Genomic DNA, 22,805 nt, shown 5'->3' with positions numbered 1-22,805 from the left:
GCCTGACTAACAGGTGTCTGTATATAGCCTTGCTACAATATTTTCAAATGTCTTTTTACTGTTGATTTATTTATTTACTTACCTCCACACACACACGCACACACACACACACACACACACACACACACACACACACACACACACACACACACACACACACACACACACACACACACACACACACACACATATATATACCTTTTTTTCTCACTATTGGTTAGAGCCTGTAAGTAAGCATTTCTCCTGTTGTATTCAGCGCACATGACAAATCAACTTTGATTTGATAAACTTTGATTTGATTTGATTCCTGCAGGCTCATCCTGACATGACCCTCCAGCATGACAATGCCACCAGCCATACTGCTCGTTCTGTGTGTGATTTCCTGCAAGACAGGAATGTCAGTGTTCTGCAATGGCCAGCGAAGAGCCAGGATCTCAATCCCATTGAGCACGTCTGGGACCTGTTGGATCGGAGGGTGAGGGCTAGGGCCATTCCCCCCAGAAATGTCCGGGAACATGCAGGTGCCTTGGTGGAAGAGTGGTAACATACAGCAAGGACTGGCAAATCTTTTGCAGTCCATGAGGAGATGCACTGCAGTATTTAATGCAGCTAGTGGCCACACCAGATACTGACTGGTACTTTTGATTTTGACCACCCACCCTCCCGCCAGCGGGACACCTGTCGACAACTTCCTGTGAAATTGGAGGGAGCGCAATTCAAATAAATAAACATAAAAATTATGGATAATTAACATTTTATGATTATTTATTTGAATTGCGCTCCCTCCAATTTCACAGGAAGTTGTCGACAGGTGTCCCGCTGGCGGGACGCCTAGCCTTAACATGTGTAAATATGTGTATGAACATAACAAGTGTCTTATATCGGTTAAAAGCTTAAATTCCTATTAATCTAATTGCATTGTCCGATTTACAATAGGCTTTACAGCGAAAGCATACCATGCGATTGTTTGAGGACGGCGCCCCAGATCAAAATATTTTTCAATCAGCACAGGCTTCATAAAATCACAAATAGCGATTATAAATTCACTTACTTTTTGAAAATGTTCCTCTGATATACAATCCAAAGGGTTCCAGCTACAACATGCATGGTTGTTTTGTTTTGATAAAATCCTTCTTTATATCCCTAAACATCAGTTTAGTCGGTGCCATCGATTTGAGTAATCCACTCATTCCAACATGCAGAGAAAGGAATCCAAAAAGCTGCCCCTAAACTTTGTTAATACAAGTCAAACTACATTTCTATTTAATCCTCAGGTACCCTAAAATGTAATTACACTATACTATTTCATACGGAAAGAAGTATGTTCAATAGGAATGTAAAATTAGCAGGTGCGTGTCTTCTTCGTCACTTGACTGATTTCCAAATCCAGTACCAAAACTCGAAATTCTTCCTCGTTTGGGAGGAATCAAGCCTGAAACCTTGAACAAAGCCTGTTGACATGTAGTTGAAAATTATTCCGGTTGGTTTTTCTTTGGATTTTCTCCTACCATATCAATTGTGTTATAGTCTCATACATTATTTAAACTTTTCTACAAAGTGTTTTCTATCCAAAGGTACCAATTATATGCATATCCTGGCTTCTGGGCCTGAGTAACATGCAGTTTACTTTGGGCACGTCAGTCAGACAGTAAGTGGAGAAAAATAGACTGTAGGTACCAACTTTATGCATATCCTGGCTTCTGGGCCTGAGTAACAGGCAGTTTACTTTGGGCACGTCAGTCAGACAGGAAGTGGAGAAAAATAGACCGTAGCCTGAAGAAGTTTTAAGTTTGCTGAAAATAAACGCAGTTGACAGTGCCGAGTTTATATACACTACCGTTCAAAATTTTGGGGCCACTTAGAAATATCATTTTTTTAAAGAAAAGCACATTTTTTGTACATTAAAATAACATAAAATTGATCAGAAATACAGTGTAGACATTGTTAATCTTGTAAATTACTATTGTAGCTGGAAACGGCATATTTTTTATTGAATATCTACATAGGCATACAGAGGCCCATTATCAGCAACCATCACTCCTGTGTTCCAATGGAAAGTTGTGTTAGCTAATTCAAGTTTATCCTTTTAAAAGGCTAATTGATCATTAGAAAACCCTTTTGAAATTATGTTAGCACAGCTGAAAACTGTTGCCCTGAATAAGGAAGCAGTAAAACTGGCCTTCTTCAGACCAGTTGAGTATCTGGAGCACCAGCGTTTGTGGGTTCGATTACAGGCTCAAAATTGCCAGAAACGAGGTACTTTCTTCTGAAACTCGTCAGTCTATTCTTGTTCTGAGAAATGAAGGCTATTCCATGCAAGCAATTGCCAAGAAACTAAAGATCTCGTACAGCGCTGTGTACTACTCCCTTCACATAACAGTGCAAACTGGCCCTAACCAGAATAGAAAGAGGAGTGGGAGGCCCCGGTGCACAACTGAGCAAGGGGACAAGTACATTAAAGTGTCAAGTTTGAGAAACAGGCGCCCCACAAGTCCTCAACTGGCAGCTTCATTACATAGTACCCACAAAATACTTGTCTCAATGTCAACAGTGAAAAGGTGACTATGGGATGCTGGCCTTCTACGGTAGGCAGAGTTCCTCTGTCCAGTGTCTGTGTTATTTTGTCCAACTTAATCTTTTCTTTTTATTGGCCAGTCTGATATATTTCTTTTTCTTTGCAACTCTGCCTAGAAGGCCAGCATCCCATCTGTTTCTCAAACTAGACCCCAAACTTTTGAATGGTAGTGTATGTATATACAGTACCAGTCAAAAGTTTGGTCACACCTACTCATTCAAGGGTATTTCTTTATTATTACTATTTTCTACATTGTAGAATAATAGTGAAGACATCAAAACTATGAAATAACACATATGGAATCATGTAGTAACCAAAAAAGTGTTAAACAAATTTGTCTTGATGACAGCTTTGCAAACTCTTGGCATATCTCAACCAGCTTCACCTGGAATACTTTTCCAACAGTCTTGAAGGACTTCCCACATATGCTGAACACCTGTTCATTGCTTTTCCACTTCCTTTTCCAATCTGCGGTCCAACTCATCCCAAACCATCTCAGTTGGGTTGAGGTCGGGTGATTGTGGAGGCCAGGTCATCTGATGCAGCACTCCATCACTATCCTTCTTGGTCAAATAACCCTTACACAGCCTGGAGGTGTGTTGGGTCATTGTCCTGTTAATAAACAAATGATAGTCCCACTAAGCGCAAACCAGATAGGATGGCGTATCGCTGCAGAATGCTGTGGTAGCCGTGCTGATTAAGTGTGCCTTGAATGCTAAATAAATCACAGACAGTTTCATCAGCAAAGAACCACCACACCATCAAACCTCCTCCTCCATGCTTCACTGTGGGAACCACACATGCAGAGATAATCAGTTCACCTACTGTACTCTGTCTTACAAACACATGTTGGTTTGAACCAAAAATCTTAAACTTGGACTCATCAGATCAAAGGACAGATTTCCACTGTTCTAATGTCCATTGCTCGTGTTTCTTGGCCCAAGCAAGACTTATTCTTCTTATTGGTGTCCTTTAGTAGTGGTTTCTTCACAGCAATTCAATCATGAAGGCCTTATTCACGCAGTCTCGGCTGAACAGTTGATGTTGAGATGTGTCTGGTACTTGAACTCTGTGAAGCATTTTTTGGGGCTGCAATCTGAGGTACAGTTAACTCTAATGAGCTTATCCTCTGCAGCAGAGGTAACTCTGGGTCTTCCTTTCCTTTGGCGGTCCTCATGAGAGCCAGTTTCATCATTTTGCTTGATGGTTTTTCCAACTGCACTTGAAGAAACTTTCCAAGTTCTTGAAATTTTCCACATTGACTGAACTTCATGTCTTAAAGTAATTATGGATGGACATTACTCTTTGCTTATTTGAGCTGGTCTCGCCATAATATGGACTTGGTCTTTTACCAAATAGGGCTATCTTCTGTATACCACCGCTACCTTGTCACAACACAACTGACTTGCTCAAACGCAATAAGAAGGAAATAAATTCCACAAATTAACTTTTAACAATGCACACCTGATAATTGAAATGCATTCCAGGTGACTACCTCATGAAGCTGGTTGAGAGGATGCCAATATTGTGCAAAGCTGTCATCAAGGCAAAGGGTGGCTACTTTGAAGAATTTCAAATAAAAAATAGATTTTAGTTTAACACTTTTTTGGTTACTACATATTTCCATATGTGTTATTTCATAGTTTTGATGTCTTCACTATTATTCTACAATGTAGAAAATAGTACAAATAAGGAAAAACCCTTGAATGAGTACTGTAGGTGTATCCAAACTTTTGACTGGTACTGTATATATTGATTCTTGAAGGATATAATTTATAAATGCCTCATGAGCTCAGTTCAACTGAAATACCCCATCAGAACCCAAAACACAAGCTTATTTTACTCCAAATGTTTGTATACAATGTAAATGTAAACAAACACTGTATAGCCTCAAAATATTTTTAAAACTATACTTTTGATATTGTGCATGGTCAGTCATTGCATCCATAGCTCTGTCTATCAATTTTGAGTGTAGTTAAATTTCTACGGCCCATCCCTCAGCTTTTTACTGAAACACAGGCGAGGTGGCCGTTTTGTTATAGTTTCAATGAAGGATTCTAGCTTTTATCTATGTACTGTATGCCATATCTTTCAATACAGCAATATTCTATTACAGAATTGATTTAATCAGTTCTATTTAGGTGCTTGTTAAATGTAATCAGGAAAGATAAAACACAAAGCTCAATTGAAATAACACTAACTGCTACTTTTGGGTTGTATGTTCTTTATTATTATTCATAACTGCCATGCCTATCACATGCCATATTCAGAGGTTCCACAGAGCAAAGAAGTTTAAGAGCTTCACCAATTGTGATTACTCAAGCAATCAAATAAACAAACAACCAAACAATCACACAAAAAACAATCGAGTAACATAATGTCTTTGCCCCCCCCTGAAAAATCGCACAACAAAGCCGATATTGATTGTCAACTTACAAAGCAAACACTTCTGTTTCAGTATCCATGACATGGGACACTGCAACACATTCAAGGTATATATATGCCTTAGGTACAAAACTCTGAACCTAATCATTATCAACCTTGCAAGTTGTTCCGTTCCAAAAATATTTTGCAACTAGTTTACTAGTGTCTTGCTCAGTACTTCTTGGTCTTCATACATCAATAGTTACCCTCTCCCTTTAAATGGTAATACTATCTTCACAATCAATTGAAATACATTCATCCAATAAATCAAACATATCATAATTTTATACAAAACTCTATGACATGACACACAAGCAGCCATAAAAGCAATCTCATAACTGACCATGGAATTCAACTAGAAGAATCCTGCTTAAATACTTAATTCTAAACAAACCCACTGATGCTGTTGATTAAAACTGAAATACAATGTAATGTAAAATCAACTTCATGACACACATCTGCCACATCACTTCATGATTATACCACAATTAATATATAGCATAAAGTACCAATCAAAAGTTTGGACACACCTAATCCTTCAAGGGTTTTTCTTTATTTTTTACATTGTAGAATAATAGTGAAGACTTCAAAACTATTAAATAACACATACAGTGGCTTGCGAAAGTATTCACCCCCCTTGGCATTTTTCCTATTTTGGGATTTTTGTGGGGTTTGTATCATTTGATTTCCACAACATGTGTACCACTTTGAAGATGCAAAATATGATATATTGTGAAACAAACAAGAAATAAGGCAAAAAAAACAGAACTTGATCATGCATAACTATTCACCCCCCCCTCTCAAAGTCGATACTTTGTAGAGCCAACTTTTGCAGCATTTACAGCTGCACATCTCTTGGGGTATGTCTCTATAAGCTTGGCACATCTAGCCACTGGGATTTTTGCCCATTCTACAAGACAAAACTGCTCCAGCTCCTTCAAGTTGGATGGGTTCCACTGGTGTACAGCAATCTTTAAGTCATACAACAGATTCTCAATTGGATTGAAGTCTGGGCTTTGACTAGGCAATTCCAAGACATTTAAATGTTTCCCCTTAAACCAGTCAAGTGTTGCTTTAGCAGTATGCTTAGGGTCATTGTCCTGTTGGAAGGTGAACCTCCGTCCCAGTCTCAAATCTCTGGAAGACTGAAGCAGGTTTCCCTCAAGAATTTCCCTGCATTTAGCTCCATCCATCATTCCTTCAATTCTGACCAGTTTCCCAGTCCCTGCCGATGAAAAACATCCCTACAGCATGATGCTGCCACCACTATGCTTCACTGTGGGGATGGTGTTCTCAGGGTGATGAGAGGTGTTGGGTTTACGCCAGACATAGCATTTACCTTGATGGCCAAAAAGCTCAATTTTAGTCTCATCTGACCAGTATCTTCCTCCACATGTTTGGGGAGTCTCCCACATGCCTTTTGGCAAACACCAAACATGTTTGATAATTTTTTCTGGCCACTCTTCCGTAAAGTCCAGCTCTGTGGAGTGTACGGCTTAAAGTGGAGCTTTGCAGCTCCTTCAAGGTTATCTTTGGTCTCTTTGTTGGCTCTTTGCTTGGTCCGTGAGTTTTGGTGGGCGGCCCTCTCTTGGCAGGTTTGTTCTGGTGCCATATACTTTCCATTCTTAAAATATTGGATTTAATGGTGGTCCATGGGATGTTCAAAGTTTCTCAATTTTTTTTATAACCCAACCCTGATCTGTACTTCTCCACAAGGTTGTACCTGACCTGTTTGAAGAGCTCCTTGGTCTTCATAGTGCTGCTTGCTTGGTAGTGCCCCTTGCTTAGTGGTGTTGCAGACTCTGGGGCCTTTCAAAACAGGTGTATATATACTGAGATCATGTGACACTTAGATTGCATACAGGTGGACTTTATTTAACTCATAATGTGACTTCTGAAGGTAATTGGTTGCACCATATCTTATTTATGGGATTGATAGCACGCACCACGTTTCCATTTAATAAAAACATTATTGTTTCAAACAAGTTATTATTTTTCATTTCACTTCACCAATTTGGACTCTTTTGTGTATGTCCATTACATGAAATCCAAATAAAAATCAATTTAAATTACAGGTTGTAATGCAACAAAATAGGAAAAACGCAAATTGGGGTGAATACTTTTGCAAGGCATTGTATGGAATCATGTAGTAACCAAAAAAGTAACTTTTAACTGGTACTCTATCTACACAATAAATATATTTTGTTATATATACTGTTTCAATGTTTGATAACGAAGATAGCAAAACTTATAATCGATTAACAAAATGTAAAAAAAAAAAAAAGGTGAAACCTAACAGTTTCATAAATTAACATTTTCTTAATCTGCGTAGATGTGACATGCACCTACATACATTAATTTCTGAGTAAGTAACAATTTGGCAATATACCCAAAACAAAAATACATTCTTTCTCCAAGCATCATCCTAATTTAAAAGTGAGGACCTGCATTATGAATAACTGATGAATAGTCTGCAATCATATGCATTCTTACAGTAAAAAGCTGTGGTTACACATTGCATTAACATGTGGTTGTCGTCATCCAATCAAGATGACCCAATCAATATCTGATCGAGATTTGTTACGCCTACACATAGGAATAAAATGTGTCTCATCTGCCCACAACGTCAATTCAATATTGTGACCAGATTCCCTGGTCCTGTCCTTTATGCAAATGAATCCAACCTGCCTTGGACCTCCCCTTATGACATAAGCTGTTTAAATCAACAGAAAACAGCACAAGTTTATAGTCAATAGTTTTATAATCTCATCATTACAACCTTTGTTTGTTACCCAGCGATATAAGACATAATAGGCTACTGTCCCAATAACCTCGATCTGTCCACAGCCGTAGTAATAAATATTCAGAGAATCTCCCATCCTTGACAGTCACCACACAAACGAGCTAAGCATCTGGATGTGTGTACAATTAATGCACAGTATAAATACAAATGACAGGCCCTAATGCACAGAGTAGAAACAGAAACATGTTAAGTTACAGAGTAACTACAAATTGCATCTCCGGATGGTGTATCGCATTTAACCAAACAGGCCTGGACAGGGTTGATATTTACGCATGGATGTTTACATGCGTTGTCTTTATATTATTGGTAATCTTGTATTGTAAATAACCTTTAGTATAGGCCTAAACATTACCAAATGAAAGAATGTGACATGCTGGGAGAACGATCGTGGTTTAGTTTTCTCCAAATCATTGATCAGTGATAATTCACTAATGAAACCTCTAATATGATAGGCTATAGCAAAACGAATGGTGAAATTATGAAAATGCATGGATAAAAGTGGCAATCGATAAAAAGTGCAAAGGAGCACACATGTAAAGCAAATACTATGGCTTTCTAAGAGGAATAAAGCGTCAATCTGAAAGTAGCCTTAAGAGTCCTTCGTGTTTGTAGCCTACAGTATATTGTACAGTGGCCTCGTTCATGCTTACAGAAAGCTATTCACCTTTACGCATCAGTTTGGACATCTTCTGCACTGTATTTATAGCTCGAAAATGCTCAAAGATAAAATTACACATGTACTAGATGTTAAGAGAAGATACATGATACTTGGATACAAGAGGTTTAGATAAAACAATTACGAGCTTGTGAGTATTAAAAAGAGAGAGCAGAGGTTTGGAACTTTGAGCTGGCATCCAGCCCTTGAGAAACATGTATCACACCATGAAATACACAAAGAACTATTCTGTTATTGTCTCATTACAAGAACATTCTCTGTAGGGACTCTATGGTGGAGGCAGAGAGGTTGTTAATATCTCGAACCAGTGCTGGATTTTGTGATTTTATGTCCATTTGTCTGAAAAGCTAAACTCACAACTCATCTCACCAGGTTAGGGGGCCAAGGGGGTTGTTCGGGGCTCGATCCTAGGACCTTTCTCATATAGATTAGGCACCTCCTTTCATGCAACAGCTCCTGCCTTCATGCATTTGACATATGAAGCCGTGCTCACTGTGTGACCGGTGTCATGGGAGATGGGGGTATAGGGCTGGTGGGGGACTGGGATGAGCTTTGGTACGACCGAAGGAGGACCTTGTGCTTGGTGGCCACACCCGCCCGCAGCTTCTGCTGCTTGTCCAGGTAGTCCTTGAGGCGTGTGGTGGTAAAGGTGAGGGTTTGCCGCCGCATCCGCATCAGGTAGGCGTCCTGGAGCCATGAGTTGTTGTAGCAGTCCTTGATGGAAGGACGGGCCCTGAAACAGAGGTCACTCCCAGGGTCAAGCAGCGCTAACTCAAAATCACAAACTATCCCACAAGGGACTGTGATACGACAGAAAAATACAAATTCTATCATTCATTCATTACGGGCTATGGCAGCCATTGGCAGCAATGTTGAACGGGTGTAGGTGTGAGGACTTAAATTCCTCAATCCTGCACTATCTATCAATGGCAGAAAAATATGTGTATAGATCAATGTGTATAGATTAACAGCATCCAATGATTTGTAATTTTTTTGGAGTGAGTAAGATGCAGCGCTGAGAAAGTAGTTGTCCCCCTACTTTATTGATATGTCAAAGAAAAATAAGAACTTGCCAATGTCAGTGCGTGCGGACAGTACATAATATAATTAATTGACCAATTCATCAAAAGAAAACGGCACTTAATTGGTATCAATTATAGCTTACCAAGGGTAACTACAGAGGACCTTTTTAAAAAACAAAGAGGCACTTTGAGACACGTTCTGGTAGAGTTTTCCCACATCAAACTTGGCTGCCAAGATTCTGGCTTCAGTCTCCTGTGGATCATTCTCCATGAAAGGCAACCTGCCGCTCAGCCTGAAAACATTTGTAATGGGTTAGAAATAGGTTTGACAGAGCACTTAAAATAAACAAATTAACACAGTCAATGATTGTGCAACTTGAAAACGATTGAAATGGGTTTAAATTGGTATAACAGAGCACTTGCAATACACAAATTAACACAGTCAAAGATTAATGTGTAACAATTTGTGTTTTTAGTTATTTAAATGCACTATAAATAAAGTTGTCCAGCTGTAACACTGTGTAGATGGCCGCACTTTATTGTCATTTCCGTTTCAGCTCAGTCAACTCAGGAAATTAAGTGAAAGTGAATTAATTAATTAAATAACACCCTTACAGAACTGTAAAAAGACTATTGACAGTCATGAATGGTATGGTTTGAATGAACTGGGAATTGGCTTGAGTTCAAATGTGTTCAAATGGCATTGGCCCAAAGCCTTGCTCGTACTCACATGATGAAGGTCAACACGCCCACACTCCAAATGTCAGCCGGAGGGCCCACCACATCCCCCTTCAACATCTCGGGAGCTTTAGGGAAAGGTTAGGAAAAATAAAAAAGGTTAGGGAAAGGTTAGGGAGATAACGTCTGGGCATTCAGCTATAGGACACATAAAGGGACACAATTAAGGTGTGTTTACATACCTGGTATTAACATATGATTAATTGATCAAGTATGATTAGATCATTATCTATTTATTGCTCTGTGCATCTATACATGGTATTATAAGCTGACTCTTACTGTCTGTGTCGGCATTGTGCCACAGAGACAGAGCGGTTGACTACAGAACATTTGCTGCACGGCACACATTTTGATATGTTTGAAAATGTTCATATTGCCCAAGTTTACAAGTTTTCACCTTCAATAAATATTCTTATACATAAGGATTTCCTATTATAAATGCTTTATTGCTAAGTTGAATCAGGTACAGTACGTTAGTTATATGCTAAAATAAAAATGTTCACCCCTGTGTTTCAACCCTCAGGAACGGGTTGAGACGCCGCGATTTAAATAATCCTCACGACTTACACATATACTCCAGAGTTCCAACAGGAGGGCTGAACTGCTTGAGGAAGAGTGGGTCAAAGGTCTGGGCGCTTCCAAAGTCTATGATCTTCACCATGTTCATGTATGTGATGATGATGTTCTCCGGCTTGATGTCTAAGTGGAGGATGCGGCGGTTGTGCAGGTAGTCCAAACCTTGCAGAACCTGAATGATGTAGCCCACCACGTCATCCTCTGAGTAGCGGAATCTGGGGGGTGGGGGGACAAGAGGGACAACAAAGGATAAAAGGGTCAATTTAATTTCAATTCTGTCAATTGAGGAAGTTAACTGAAATTCCAAATTCCTGTAATTTGATTTGAATTGAATTTATTTGGGTAAAAAATTATTCCACAAGATGTGTATTGCATTCTCAGAGGATAGCACTCAATTGAAACACTAATTTCCAAAGTGGTCCTCGATGGTAAATTGCTTTTCAATTACAAAATTTGATGGAATTGACCCCAACCCTGACCCAGGAACACTATAACAGAGCAAAAGCAATCATCACGTACAAAAATATATAACAGAAATATTCCATTTATTTCCATAAGTTGGTACACCTAAGGATTTGTGCTGTCTGACCTGTCGATAAGGCTGTAGATGAGCTCTTTCCCCTTGCAGCACTCTGAGATGAGCACCAGATAGCGGGGCGTGATGTAGGCCTCGTGGAGAGCCATGATCTTATCGTGGTGGAGGGACTTGAGGATGTTGTACTCCTGCAGCACCGTCTGTTTGTTGTCTGTCTCGTAGGGCACGATCTTAGCCATGAACAGGTTGCCTGTGGCGTTCTCTCTACATTCTCGGATCACGCCGAAGCGGCCCCTTTAAGACAAACAAAGGGAAAACAATCTTGAGGTGACACTTTTATTAAAGCCTTCAGGTATTATGTTTCATAAGCTGTTATGAGTGTACAAACCTTTAAAATGTATTTTTAATAAAGCTTATAATATATGATGTCTCTCTAAATGTATCAACATTACACCTGACTCAATAGTAATTATAACTGAATTATAGAAAGGTCCATTTTCAGTGGAATGCATAAAAAATACAATAATTAATAACAATAATATTATGGTAAGAAAGTCTTGAGGGAAATGCTGTCTCTAAAATATGAAAGAAGTTGATGTCTACACTGTTTCCTTAACAGTCATAACCCCATTCAATGTTATAATCCTGAAATTGCACAATATTGAATAGAAAACTAAAATCTATGCAGCTGTTTGATTGGGTTACTTTCTTGCATAGGTTACACAGTTCATTAAACCACTGTGGGAGCCTAATCCCTGAGCACATCACAGTGGGAACATTGTGAACATTTCATTTTCTATGCTTCCTTTACCTGGCCTTCTCATCCATGAAGGTGTATGGTTTCTGGGGCACTCCCTGGCGCAGGGTGCTCTCACTAGGTCGTCCACCCAAGGGCGTTCTGCATCTTGACAGCGTCATACGTGTGGGTGTAACCCCACCCTCTCCTACTGGACTCGTGCTGGAAATTAGCATGACTGGGGATGAGATGGCGGGGATGGAGAGGAACGGTGGGGTGACGCGTGGTATGGCAGCCAGTATTGGTGCATACATGGGCACAGACAAAGTGGGTGTACAGATGGCGGGCGCAGGGGCCACAAGTGGGGGCGGGGTCTTAATCATGGGCGAGGCGATATTGACGGGACTCTGGGGTTTGGGGAGAACGATAGGGGGAGTGAGCTCGGTTATGATTGCTGGTTGAGACGGTGTAGGTTTCGTGACGTTGATGTTGAGAGTCTTGGCTTTGGCCGGGGCTGGGGCGTGCTGAGCCAGAAGCAGGCTTTGGATCTCAGGGATGGCCAGGTAGGATGGGACCTCACTAATAATCATGGGGGCGGAAGCAGTGCTGGTTGGGGTCTGAGGGACTATGGGTTTGGAATCAATAGGTTTAGAGGCGGGGATAGTAGCGATAGGCTTGGCCGGTGGTACAGCAGAAGAGGAAGCGGAGGCAGACCGGGTCTCTCTGAATGGGGCAGAAGATGGGGCGGGGTGCACCTCTTTACTAGGCGCAGGCTTCAATGAGGGGACGGTCATTGTTGACGTTTTGACCACTGGTGCTGCAGGGACTGTCTTCACAACGACTGATCCACTGCATTTTGTTGGCACTGTTGATTCAGAATAACACCGTTTTTAGTGTCACTTTTTTCCCTCTCGTACAATGATATAAAAAAAATACTTTTCTATGACACTTTCATATTTGATGGAGAGAATAAGAGTTTACAGGAGTTTGTCAATCTCCAGGTTTCTCAAGCACATCATAGCGTACATGTGTGCAAACATTTAAACCACAGGGAATGTATGACAGAAAACACTCAATGTGATTTCTGTCATACAATGTGATTTTTTATCTATTCATATTACTAATAGTTATTCATACTAGAAAGTAGTACATACCTGAAGCGTCCAGGCACTCTACCTCTGAGAGGTTACTGTAGGGTCCTTGGCCTGCCTTGTTTACACACGCCACTCTAAACCTGAAGACGCCCTCTCCTGGCAAGTCAACCACATTGTAGTAACAGTCAGCCACTCCTGTGGCCACGATGAGCCAGCTACTCTCAGCTGGGGGAGAAAGACCATAGACATATTTTTATGTGTTCATGTTAATATATAATTAAGAAAGACACATTTCAATCATTGTCAGAGAACAAGGCCATGTAAAGAAGTTGAATGAATCATTGGTGGCGTAGCAGTAGTTGTCCTGTCGTATCGTCTCTCTGTAAATATCGTCTCTTTTTCGTTTTAGATATTTTTTAGATATTTTTTTCTTCGCATATCCTTAAAAACATTTTGCTAAACCTAAGCTTCCAAATACTCTTCTGCAACCCGCCAATGTAGCTACTTCCCTAAAGTAGTTATATTTACTTCGGAACCGGACCCTCTCAACTGAAGCTAGCCAGCTAACTACCAGCTATGCTAGCGGTCATAAACTAACCAGAGCATAACGGACCTAATTAATTTTTTTTACCCCCGGATTCCCACCACAAACAGAACACTCTTCAGCTGGATCCTCGCAACTAGCTATCGAGCGAAACAGCAACCCTGGTTGATTACTCCTGGCTAGCGTTTCCACCCACGTAGCTTGAAGCTAGCCCGGCCAGAGCTCCTAGCATACTCCTGGGCTACAATACCTTGACTACGACCGGTCTATCGATATCACTGCATGAAGAGGAATAAACAGACTCACCCCATCGCGACGTCCTCCAAAGGCTAATTCTCTAGGCCTCGCTATCTCCTTGCTTGCTAGTTCGGCACGCTAACTGCTAGCTTGTTTAGCCCAGGTCCGCTAACTACTACCTTGTTTACCCCGGCCTGCTAATCTGTTAGCTTGTTAGAACAGGCCTGCTCTTCCCGATTTAAAAAAAAAATGTGTTTATAACTTCCGGAAACTTGCCTCACCCAATGTGATACGGAATCGCTATTTTCTTTATTTTTAGAACACACTCAAGAACCTCCAGAAGCTAACCAGCTAGCTAGCTACAAGCTATTTAGTCATTGTTAGTTTTCTTAACCTGGATAACACTCGTCAGCCCAGCCCCCCTGCCCCATCCACCGCTGCCCCCTGGACTCTGATCACTTGGCTACATAGCTGATGCACGCTGGACTGTCCATTAATCACGGTACTCCATTCTGCTTGTTTGTTTTATCTGTCGGCCGAGTTGCCTAGTCAATGCCATCTCACCTGCTGTTGTTATGCTAGCTGATTAGCTGTTGTCTCACCCACTGTTTTAGCTAGCTTTCCCATTTCAACACCTGTGTTCACTGTATGCATCGCTGTATGTCTCTCTCAAATGTCAATATGCCTTGTATACTATTGCTCAGGTTAGTTATCATTGTTTTAGTTCACAATGGAGCCCCTAGTCCTATTCCTCACACCCCTGATACCTCCTTTGTCCCACCTCCCACATATGCGGTGACCTCACCCATTACAACCAGCATGTCCAGAGATAAAACCTCTCTCATCATCACCCAGTGCCTGGGCTTACCTCCGCAGTACCCGCACCCCACCATACCCCTGTCTGTGCATTATGCCCTGAATATATTCTACCATGCCAAGAAACCTGCTCCTCTTATTCTCTGTCCCCAACGCTCTAGGCGACCAGTTTTGATAGCCCTTAGCCGCACCCTCATACTACTCTGTTCCGCGGGTGATGTGGAGGCAAACCCGGGCCCTGCATGTCCCCAGGCACCCACATTTGTTGACTTCTGTGATCGAAAAAGCCTTGGTTTCATGCATGTCAACATTAGAAGCCTCCTCCCTAAGTTTGTTTTACTCACTGCCTTAGCATACTCTGCTAACCCTGATGTCCTTGCCGTGTCTGAATCCTGGCTCAGGAAGGCCACCAAAAATTCAGAGATTTCCATACCCAACTATAACATCTTCCGTCAAGATAGAACTGCCAAAGGGGGAGGAGTCGCAGTCTACTGCAGAGATAGCCTGCAAAGTAATGTCATACTTTCCAGGTCCATACCCAAACAGTTCGAACTACTAATTCTGAAAATTACTCTCTCCAGAAATAAGTCTCTCACTGTTGCCGCCTGCTACCGACCCCCCTCAGCTCCCAGCTGTGCCCTGGACACCATTTGTGAATTGATTGCCCCCCATCTAGCTTCTGAGTTTGTTCTGTTAGGTGACCTAAACTGGGATATGCTTAACACCCCGGCAGTCCTACAATCTAAGCTAGATGCCCTCAATCTCACACAAATCATCAAGGAACCCACCAGGTACAACCCTAACTCTGTAAGCAAGGGCACCCTCATAGACGTCATCCTGACCAACTGGCCCTCCAAATACACCTCCGCTGTCTTCAACCAGGATCTCAGCGACCACTGCCTCATTGCCTGTATCCGCTACGGTGCCGCAGTCAAACGACCACCCCTCATCACTGTCAAACGCTCCCTAAAACACTTCTGTGAGCAGGCCTTTCTAATCGACCTGGCCCGGGTATCCTGGAAGGACATTGACCTCATCCCGTCAGTTGAGGATACCTGGTCATTCTTGAAGAGTAACTTCCTCACCATATTAGATAAGCATGCTCCGTTCAAAAAATGCAGAACTAAGAACAGATACAGCCCTTGGTTCACTCCAGACCTGACTGCCCTCGACCAGCACAAAAACATCCTGTGGCGGACTGCAATAGCATCGAACAGTCCCCGCGATATGCAACTGTTCAGGGAAGTCAGGAACCAATACACGCAGTCAGTCAAGAAAGCTAAGGCCAGCTTCTTCAGGCAGAAGTTTGCATCCTGTAGCTCTAACTCCAAAAAGTTCTGGGACACTGTGAAGTCCATGGAGAACAAGAGCACCTCCTCCCAGCTGCCCACTGCACTGAGGCTAGGTAACACGGTCACCACCGACAAATCCATGATTATCGAAAACTTCAACAAGCATTTCTCAACGGCTGGCCATGCCTTCCGCCTGGCTACTCCTACCTCGGCCAACAGCTCCGGCCCCCCCGCAGCTCCTCGCCCAAGCCTCTCCAGGTTCTCCTTTACCCAAATCCAGATAGCAGATGTTCTGAAAGAGCTGCAAAACCTGGACCCGTATAAATCAGCTGGGCTTGACAATCTGGACCCTCTATTTCTGAAAATATCCGCCGCCATTGTCGCAACCCCTATTACCAGCCTGTTCAACCTCTCTTTCATATCGTCTGAGATCCCCAAGGATTGGAAAGCTGCCGCAGTCATCCCCCTCTTCAAAGGGGGAGACACCCTGGACCCAAACTGTTACAGACCTATATCCATTCTGCCCTGCCTATCTAAGGTCTTCGAAAGCCAAGTCAACAAACAGGTCACTGACCATCTCGAATCCCACCGTACCTTCTCCGCTATGCAATCTGGTTTCCGAGCCGGTCACGGGTGCACCTCAGCCACACTCAAGGTACTAAACGACATCATAACCGCCATCGATAAAAGACAGTACTGTGCAGCCGTCTTCATCGACCTTGCCAAGGCTTTCGACTCTGTCAATCACCATATTCTTATCGGCAGACTCAGTAGCCTCGGCTTTTCGGATGACTGCCTTGCCTGGTTCACCAATTACTTTGCAGACAGAGTTCAGTGTGTCAAATCGGAGGGCATGTTGTCCGGTCCTCTGGCAGTCTCTATGGGGGTGCCACAGGGTTCAATTCTCGGGCCGACTCTTTTCTCTGTGTATATCAATGATGTTGCTCTTGCTGCAGGCGATTCCCTGATCCACCTCTACGCAGACGACACCATTCTATACACTTTCGGCCCGTCATTGGACACTGTGCTATCTAACCTCCAATCGAGCTTCAATGCCATACAACACTCCTTCCGTGGCCTCCAACTGCTCTTAAACGCTAGTAAAACCAAATGCATGCTTTTCAACCGATCGCTGCCTGCACCCGCTTGCCCGACTATTATCACCACACTGGATGGTTCCGACCTTGAATATGTGGACACCTATAAGTACCTAGGTGTCTGGCTAGACTGCAAACTCTCCTTCCAGACCCATATCAAACATCTCCAATCGAAAATCAAATCAAGAGTCGGCTTTCTATTCCGCAACAAAGCCTCCTTCACTCACGCTGCCAAGCTTACCCTAGTAAAACTGACTATCCTACCGATCCTCGACTTCGGCGATGTCATCTACAAAATGGCTTCCAACACTCTTCTCAGCAAACTGGATGCAGTTTATCACAGTGCCATCCGTTTTGTCACTAAAGCACCTTATACTACCCACCACTGCGACTTGTATGCACTAGTCGGCTGGCCCTCGCTACATATTCGTCGCCAGACCCACTGGCTCCAGGTCATCTACAAGGCCATGCTAGGCAAAGCTCCGCCTTATCTCAGCTCACTGGTCACGATGGCAACACCCATCCGTAGCACGCGCTCCAGCAGGTGTATCTCATTGAGCATCCCCAAAGCTAACACCTCATTCGGCCGCCTTTCGTTCCAGTACTCTGCTGCCTGTGACTGGAACGATTTGCAAAAATCGCTGAAGTTGGAGACTTTTATCTCCCTCACCAACTTCAAACATCAGCTATCTGAGCAGCTAACCGATCGCTGCAGCTGTACATAATCTATTGGTAAATAGCCCACCCATTTTCACCTACCTCATCCCCACAGTTTTTATTTATTTACCTTTCTGCTCTTTTGCACACAAATATCTCTACCTGTACATGATCATCTGATCATTTATCACTCCAGTGTTAATCTGCAATATTGTAATTATTCGCCTACCTCCTCATGCCTTTTGCACACATTGTATATAGACTCCCCTTTTTTTCTCTACTGTGTCATTGACTTGTTAATTGTTTACTCCATGTGTAACTCTGTGTTGTCTGTTCACTCTGCTATGCTTTATCTTGGCCAGGTCGCAGTTGCAAATGAGAACCTGTTCTCAACTAGCCTACCTGGTTAAATAAAGGTGAAATAAAAAAATAAAAAAAATAAAAAAAATTGGGGTAATATAACTGTGATTGATGTCTGTCAGTGATTGAACAGAACAGCACTGCAATATTGCTAACGACCACAAGAGGGAAGTAGTGCGTTGGACTGCATACATTTGGCGTATGTTACAACTGCATTTGGACAGTATGGCTTTGAAATTATACTAACAAAGTAGTGTGTGAGTGTGGCTGAATCCCAAATCACCCCCTTCCCCCACCCTTCGGCTATACATTTGCGAGTCCACGCGTACCTCCACCATATACAGAAGTGTCCCAAAGCTGAGACAGTGAAAATGATTGAGGGTGTAGGGGCTAATTAGACTGGTATCCCAACACGCTCCGCAATATATTTGGAGTTTGCGCAATTTCATACAAAAGAATCGAGAGGCGTGCCTAATTATATGTTATGTGCATTTGTTTTTATCGGATTTCAAAGTTTGACACAACACCTCCCAAATGAAATGTTTAACTGTTACAGAGGTTTATATATTGTACATTTATATATTGTATATTGGAATTTGTTCATTTGAATTTCATTTTTTTTAATTATTTGAATCTGGAACATAAATTGCATCATTCAAGTCACAAGTGTGTCCTGAAGTTGATGGGTTTATTGATCTCCTCGCCACTCTCTGAAAGTCCTCTGAGTTTTTTCAGCAACACGTGACAACAGAGGGCCATCTGAGAGAGTTGGTAGGGGCGAGGGCGTGGTTTGGGACACCATGACTCACCCTCTGCTTTTCTCTCCAGAGAGTAGGTGCAGGGGGCCATACTGTCTGAGGGCTTCCAGAAGACCAGGGCAGTGTTCTTATAGCGCTGGGGAACCTCAGGAGTCCCAGGACGATTGGGTAAACCTATGAGGGCAGAAAGGTATTATCATCATTGCAACTCAGTCCTATTCAATCCAAATCAATAAATGCGTTATACCTAATATAATGCCTTAGGTAAAGAAGATTTCCAGTTGCGAGAGAGTTTGTCTAAAGATAGATACATATCAAGTTCATGGTAATTCATTTGGTATCAATGCGAGCTCACAGAACAGGGCTCCGGGCAGCCGAGCGGAAATGGAGGAAAACTCGCCTCCCTGCGGACCTGGCATCCTTTCACTCCCTCCTCTCTACATTTTCCTCCTCTGTCTCTGCTGCTAAAGCCACTTTCTACCACTCTAAATTCCAAGCATCTGCCTCTAACCCTAGGAAGCTCTTTGCCACCTTCTCCTCCCTCTTGAATCCTCCTCCCCTCCCCCTCCTCCCTCTCTGCAGATGACTTCGTCAACCATTTTGAAAAGAAGGTCGACGACATCCGATCCTCGTTTGCTAAGTCAAACGACACCGCTGGTTCTGCTCACACTGCCCTACCCTGTGCTCTGACCTCTTTCTCCCCTCTCTCTCCAGATGACATCTCGCGTCTTGTGACGGCCGGCCGCCCAACAACCTGCCCGCTTGACCCTATCCCCTCCTCTCTTCTCCAGACCATCTCCGGTGACCTTCTCCCTTACCTCACCTCGCTCATCAACTCATCCCTGACCGCTGGCTACGTCCCTCCCGTCTTCAAGAGAGCGAGAGTAGCACCCCTTCTGAAAAAACCTACACTCGATCCCTCCGATGTCAACAACTACAGACCAGTATCCCTTCTTTCTTTTCTCTCCAAAACTCTTGAACGTGCCGTCCTTGGCCAGCTCTCCCGCTATCTCTCTCAGAATGACCTTCTTGATCCAAATCAGTCAGGTTTCAAGACTAGTCATTCAACTGAGACTGCTCTTCTCTGTATCACGGAGGCGCTCCGCACTGCTAAAGCTAACTCTCTCTCCTCTGCTCTCATCCTTCTAGACCTATCGGCTGCCTTCGATACTGTGAACCATCAGATCCTCCTCTCCACCCTCTCCGAGTTGGGCATCTCCGGCGCGGCCCACGCTTGGATTGCGTCCTACCTGACAGGTTGCTCCTACCAGGTGGCGTGGCGAGAATCCGTCTCCTCACCACGTGCTCTCACCACTGGTGTCCCCCAGGGCTCTGTTCTAGGCCCTCTCCTATTCTCGCTATACACCAAGTCACTTGGCTCTGTCATAACCTCACATGGTCTCTCCTATCATTGCTATGCAGACGACACACAATTAATCTTCTCCTTTCCCCCTTCTGACGACCAGGTGGCGAATCGCATCTCTGCATGTCTGGCAGACATATCAGTGTGGATGACGGATCATCACCTCAAGCTGAACCTCGGCAAGACGGAGCTGCTCTTCCTCCCGGGAAGGACTGCCCGTTCCATGATCTCGCCATCACGGTTGACAACTCCATTGTGTCCTCGTCCCAGAGCGCTAAGAACCTTGGCGTGATCCTGGACAACACCCTGTCGTTCTCAAATAACATCAAGGCGGTGGCCCGTTCCTGTAGGTTCATGCTCTACAACATCCGCAGAGTACGACCCTGCCTCACAGAGGAAGCGGCGCAGGTCCTAATCCAGGCACTTGTCATCTCCCGTCTGGATTACTGCAACTCGCTGTTGGCTGGGCTCCCTGCCTGTGCCATTAAACCCCTACAACTCATCCAGAACGCCGCAGCCCGTCTGGTGTTCAACCTTCCCAAGTTCTCTCACGTCACCCCGCTCCTCCGCTCTCTCCACTGGCTTCCAGTTGAAGCTCGCATCCGCTACAAGACCATGGTGCTTGCCTACGGAGCTGTGAGGGGAACGGCACCTCAGTACCTCCAGGCTCTGATCAGGCCCTACACCCAAACAAGGGCACTGCGTTCATCCACCTCTGGCCTGCTCGCCTCCCTACCACTGAGGAAGTACAGTTCCCGCTCAGCCCAGTCAAAACTGTTCGCTGCTCTGGCCCCCCAATGGTGGAACAAACTCCCTCACGACGCCAGGACAGCGGAGTCAATCACCACCTTCCGGAGACACCTGAAACCCCACCTCTTTAAGGAATACCTAGGATAGGATAAAGTAATCCTTCTCACCCCCCTTAAAAGACCTAGATGCACTATTGTAAAGTGGCTGTTCCACTGGATGTCATAAGGTGAAAGCACCAATTTGTAAGTCGCTCTGGATAAGAGCGTCTGCTAAATGACTTAAATGTAAATGTAAATTTTGTGAAGTAACAGAATTCAAAAGGAATTTTCGCTAAACTAGAGTAGGTTAGTTGCTGTGCTGGTCAAGGGATCTGTCCACACCTAAATAATAGAAAGTGAAACGTTGTCGTATAGAAAACCAAGAAATAACCATGAAATTATTTTTCTCTGTCTTTTTGTCTTTCTCCACCCGCCCCCCCCCCTTTCTCTCACACAGAGAGAGAGAGATTCTCTCTGTCTTGCCCTCTCTGATGGGTGTGACTCTAACTCACGAGCGAGGGAGAGGATACAGGAGCTGGAGACCGAAGCTAGAAGGTTTGTTGCCACACACTCATACAGCCCTGCATCCTTCTTGGTGGTTGTCATGATCATCAGCAGCTGCCTGCCATCAGGACAGGAGATAATGTTCATTCTGGCGCCAATCTGCAGAGGCTTCTTATCTGAGGAGGAAGAAAAAGGAACACTTTACTTTTTTATTTAACTAGGCAAGTCAGATAAGAACAAATTTGTATTTTCAATGACGGCCTAGTGGGTTAACTGCCTGTTCAGGGGCAGAACGACAGATTTGTACCTTGTCAGCTCGGGGGTTTGAACTTGCAACTTTCCGGTTACTATTCGAAAGCTCTAACCACTAGGCTACCCTGCCGCCCCAGGGTAGCCTTAAAGCCAACAGGTGTAATGCATTATGATGCAGTTATAATATATTGTAAGATTTGTTACACAAACAGTGGAGGCTAGGGATGGATTTTATATTTAGCTCTTATAATAAGCTTTTACCTTTCATCCAGGATATGTGTGGATGGGGGCTGCCAGCTGGGAGACAGCTAAAGGTGATGGGATCTCCCTCCAGCAGGGTGTAGTCCCTCAACTTGATGTGGAACACGGGAGGGAAGTCTGGAGGCGAGACAAATTGGGAATGTGATTAAGAATTAAGAAAAATAGGCATCATTTCAATCCATTTTAAGCAGTCTTTTGTTTACCTGCCTGCTGTCATCAAATGCTAACTAAGCATTTTTGTACAAACCAACCAATGCAATTCAATATCCCCATGTCTCCAGAACAGCTGGATTTGTTGGCGAGGGATTTCTCTGCCCCTTTCTGGTGGGCACTTTGTGTGATTGAGATTAAGGGATGTTTCGAGAGGCTGATATCTCACCACAGAAAGGGCACAATTTTCTGGGCTTGTAAACTAGCAATGACCTACAAAAAATATATATTTTGCTTGACAGGTATTTCAGAGATTGCTAGCTAGTCTCTTTCAATAGCTGTGTGTATCAACATGCTGTTGAGATTGATAAGCAAATTTACATTAACAAGCTACTGTGCAGTGCCTTTGGAAAGTATTCAGACCCCTTGACTTTTTCCATATCATTTTCCTCTCATCAATCTACACAATCTACTGTTTTCTTTCTTCTAATTTATATAAAATAAAAATACATGGAAATATCACATTTACATAAGGATTAAGCTTTTA

At 43.2% G+C, this 22,805-nt stretch overlaps 1 protein-coding gene across 1 annotated transcript in view; it reads right to left on the bottom strand.

Moving 5' to 3' along the window:
* Nucleotides 1–4,796: 4,796 nt before the first annotated feature.
* The window catches only part of LOC115101006 (striated muscle preferentially expressed protein kinase-like), a 180,625-nt gene continuing 162,616 nt past the window's right edge, over nt 4,797–22,805 (bottom strand). Inside the window, 10 exon segments of the mRNA XM_065023552.1 lie at nt 4,797–9,211; nt 9,644–9,793; nt 10,231–10,306; nt 10,806–11,029; nt 11,404–11,643; nt 12,161–12,950; nt 13,240–13,394; nt 18,982–19,114; nt 21,604–21,771; nt 22,109–22,225. Coding sequence (XP_064879624.1) covers nt 8,968–9,211; nt 9,644–9,793; nt 10,231–10,306; nt 10,806–11,029; nt 11,404–11,643; nt 12,161–12,950; nt 13,240–13,394; nt 18,982–19,114; nt 21,604–21,771; nt 22,109–22,225 — 2,297 coding nt within the window. The 3' untranslated portion in view covers nt 4,797–8,967.

The sequence above is a fragment of the Oncorhynchus nerka genome, linkage group LG1 (assembly GCF_034236695.1).
Source record: "Oncorhynchus nerka isolate Pitt River linkage group LG1, Oner_Uvic_2.0, whole genome shotgun sequence".
NCBI lineage: Eukaryota > Metazoa > Chordata > Actinopteri > Salmoniformes > Salmonidae > Oncorhynchus > Oncorhynchus nerka.
This window is presented reverse-complemented; position numbering and strand designations above follow the sequence as displayed.